At 28.2% G+C, this 3,653-nt stretch overlaps 1 protein-coding gene across 1 annotated transcript; it reads right to left on the bottom strand.

Annotated features, from left to right (window-relative positions):
• Window positions 1-986: 986 nt before the first annotated feature.
• LOC131656084 (nudix hydrolase 18, mitochondrial-like) lies at window positions 987-2,500 on the bottom strand. The gene is made up of 4 exons (XM_058925859.1): window positions 2,309-2,500; window positions 2,099-2,210; window positions 1,723-1,935; window positions 987-1,547 (listed from the first exon to the last, which is right to left on the bottom strand). Exons 1-4 carry the CDS (start codon window positions 2,404-2,406, stop codon window positions 1,389-1,391), a joined length of 582 nt encoding a protein of 193 aa, XP_058781842.1. The 5' UTR covers window positions 2,407-2,500; the 3' UTR covers window positions 987-1,388.
• Window positions 2,501-3,653: the final 1,153 nt, after the last annotated feature.

Here is a 3,653-nt window from a genome sequence, read left to right as displayed (position 1 = left end):
AGATGCAATGAAAGAATGTATGGAAGACAACCTTGAGAAAAGAGTTGAAGGCTATTGAAAGGAACAAATTTGGGATCTTGTCAAGTTGCCTCTTACAAGGAAGCCAATAACTATCAAATGGATTGTTAAAATGAAGAGAAACTCCAAAACAAACTAAACTGAAAAACGACATATTGATCTGAATTGGATTGATTGAATAGATTAGAAACAAATGTGCAAAAAGTATTTTAAAATAAAATTATGCATTAACTAATTTTTCATAATAATATAAAATCTTTAATTTTTTTTGTCCCCATATAAATTGTGAATATCAAAAATGATGTTTCATTTATTTCTTAAAGTTAAATACATTATATTAGTTTTTATGATAATGATTATATAAATTATACAGATTAAATATGATTGGTTCGGGTAGACGGATTCACAGGTAGAATTTTAAAAATCTGTTGTCCAAAACAATTAACATCAAATTTCATTAATTTGATTCAATTTTTGTTCGAAGTAAAAAAAATGTCCAACCTGAACACCTTGAATTAATTTAAATTTCAAATTGGTTCGATTTGCCTAAACTAATAAATCATTTAATCATCATCTTATCAATTGGTTTTATAAGGTTGAACAAACTCGTAATTCTAAAATAATATTATAGTCATGGTTCATGATTGATATGACCATGTGTTATTAGGTTTTCATTATTTAACAACCTACTATTTATATCTCTATGCATCTTTATTAGGTTTGGATATTTTGCTAGAGATTAGTGGTTAATAATAGATAATACTTAACACCTAATCGACATGATTTAAAGCTATACTTGATTTTGGCATATGTACTATTTTGGGTGGGAAGGAAGAATTAATATTTACCTACACAAATTATGTTAAAATTTCATTGAATAAAAGTGTTAACAATTTTGATCATGCTAGACAAAACTTCAAGTGAACTTATAATCCACAAATGATAATCACATCACATAGTACAATAAGTGGTGAAAAAAAAAAGCCTTGACCATTATATCATAGAGGTAATACAAATAACCAAATATTCATATCACACCCCTCTTAGTACATTAGCACAAATCCATTGCTTAAAAAAGCAAAGCAATCAATTTGTCACCTAATGAATTTCAACAAGTTTTGCAAATTCCCACAAATACATTTAAAAATAGTCCCTCTCATTATAAGATGAGAAAAGTCATGTTCAAATTCCTTCTCTTAGCAAAAAAAATAATATTTATGGGAAACTAATTGCAAACTTCAATGAGAGATCTAAAAGTCTATTATTCATATCATTATTTTTATAATATATACTATCATATGATTTTGGCTCAATTCATTGGATCCATCCTACTAACTCTTCTCCTCATGTTCTCTCTACCCTCGAGGAAATTACACTATTAACAAGTCAGATTTGGCATCCCCAATGCAATTTATAGGACGAAGGTTTTCACGAACAAGTTTTTGACCCAAAAGACGGTTTACTAATCTGTCCAAAGCCTCTTTCATCCACCAGTGTTGACAAACCTCTCTTGCCTCACTTATGCTCATCTGCATAAAATCCAAAATTGAATTTTTCAAACTCATTTTCTAAATTAAATTACAATAATTGCCACATAGAATAGATTAAAAGGTTGATGCGTAATTCTTAAATTACTTATATGAAATAGTTGACTAATATATTTTTATTAGATGACAGTGTAAAATTATTTTTTTTCATACTTACCCATGTTCTTTGACGAAGATTTTGTTCAGGCCAAAACTCCATTTGTTCTTGAACAAGTAGAGGGAACATGTATCCATCATATAAAGTGTCATATGTTTTACTCTTGAAACTCCATTTTCCCAATTTATCTTCAACAATGCCTTTTACACCAGCTTCCTCCATAGTTTCTCTCATAGCTGCCTCCTTTTGAGATTCATCTAACTCCCAACCTCCCTGATGTTTGGTCAACAATAAAATTATAAATAACAAAATACAAAAAAATAAATTAAAATAGTGATTAAGGCAACTCAGTTGGTAGCTGTACAGACATCAGTTACAGAAACACGGATTGGAACCGGCGACATCACACTTATTCATTTATTGATTATATTAATACCTTAGGAAATAGCATCCCTTTTCCTTTTTGAGAACTTATGACAAGCACTTCCAATTCATCCAAAACATCCAATGATTTTTTCTCTCCAATCTTGAATCTGTATGGTATACATCTGCATAAACACAAAACACAAAGTTAGTTATTCAATAAAAAAATTAGTTGAGAAAGTTATTGAGGAAATAGAAAGGGGTGGGATGTGAAGAAACGAACCCGACAACTTGACGACGACCTTTTCTATAACGTTGTAACTCTCGACCGGTACGAGAAACCAATGTTACGACATTTTCTTGAGAAACTAAAGCTACCATTTTTAGTTGATTGTGAGGAATAATGAAACAGAGAGTTTAAGGAAAAGAAAGGAATGAGAGTTTTGTTGAGTGGATAGCATAACGGGAAGCGAGGAAGGGACCCCTTTTAATATTGGTAGCGGTTAGAGAGAGAAACAGAAAAGGGTCTGCCTTTTCACAAGAGAGAGAAACTTTATTTATTTATTTTTTATATTGTGTTTTTCTCATTCTCTTTTTTTTTGGTAAACAATTTTATTTTTTTCATTCCCACCTTAATTAACTCTATACATAGAATCAATAGAATTCAAGGTAGCAAATTCACACACTTTAATATTTATTAATATTAGAGAAAATGGTGGATGCACCGATATCGTAAAATAATTTTATTTATTTTATTTATTTATTTTATTTTATTATCATAAATATTAACATATATTTTTATAATTTTTAGATTTTAAACATACAGTGCTCTCTTTCACCCTCATTTCTTTTATAATCAATCAAAGTTTTAGGTTCAAATCTTCAATAATATTTACTCCGCTATGTCCCATTTTTTTAATGAATTTTTAATGAGCACACTTAATCATTCAAACTCAATCTTAAATAAGCAATAGTATTAAATCTTTAAAATGATGTTTTGCAATTTGAATATGTAAGACTATTAAATTTTTTAAAATAGAACTTTGTTGTATATTATAGTTCTCTCAAAATGGAAGGATTAATTTATATAATTTTGCGAAGAACATTCAATATTTATATCAAAAAAAATTATTCATAATAAATAATTATAATTTTTTATTCAATCTATAAATTATTTATCTATAAATTTGAAAAGAAAAAGAAAAGGAAAATTGAAAAAGATAAAAAAGAGAGAGAAGGAGAGTGACGTTGGAGATGCATGAGACCCACTTGGATGGAAAATGCATAGACCCTACTTACACGTGTGAATGACGTGTCATGTAGCTTCTTATGTGGTTGCCAATATCTGCTCTTATGTGAATGACATTAAAGATATATTTGAAAAAGCTTATTTTAATTTTTCTAATTACATAAGATTTGTATAGGTATTTAAAGTGAGTTATAATATGGAGTATAAATTATTTATAAAAACAGTTTATTCAAACCTGTTGTCCAAAACCAAAAAAAAAAAAAAAGACTTTTTTATTACTTAGGAATCTCTTCATCCCCACTTTGATGTTAGAGATAGTCAAGTAAATAATAATATGTTTGGTTTGTCTTATAAAATAGTAAAAAATAATTTTAAAAGT

This window comes from Vicia villosa, linkage group LG3 (genome assembly GCF_029867415.1).
Source record: "Vicia villosa cultivar HV-30 ecotype Madison, WI linkage group LG3, Vvil1.0, whole genome shotgun sequence".
NCBI classification, from domain to species: Eukaryota; Viridiplantae; Streptophyta; class Magnoliopsida; order Fabales; family Fabaceae; genus Vicia; species Vicia villosa.
The sequence above is the reverse complement of the archived record's forward strand: the minus strand, read 5'-3'. Positions and strand labels throughout refer to the sequence as shown.

Coding starts and splice junctions, on each gene's coding strand:
- LOC131656084 (XM_058925859.1), bottom strand. CDS start 2,406: ATGGTAGCTTTAGTTTCTCAAGAAAATGTCGTAACATTGGTTTCTCGT. Junction 1,936..2,098: donor AAGGGATGCTATTTCCTAAG/GTATTAATATAA, acceptor ACCAAACATCAG/GGAGGTTGGGAGTTAGATGA. Junction 1,548..1,722: donor ATCTTCGTCAAAGAACATGG/GTAAGTATGAAA, acceptor GATTTTATGCAG/ATGAGCATAAGTGAGGCAAG.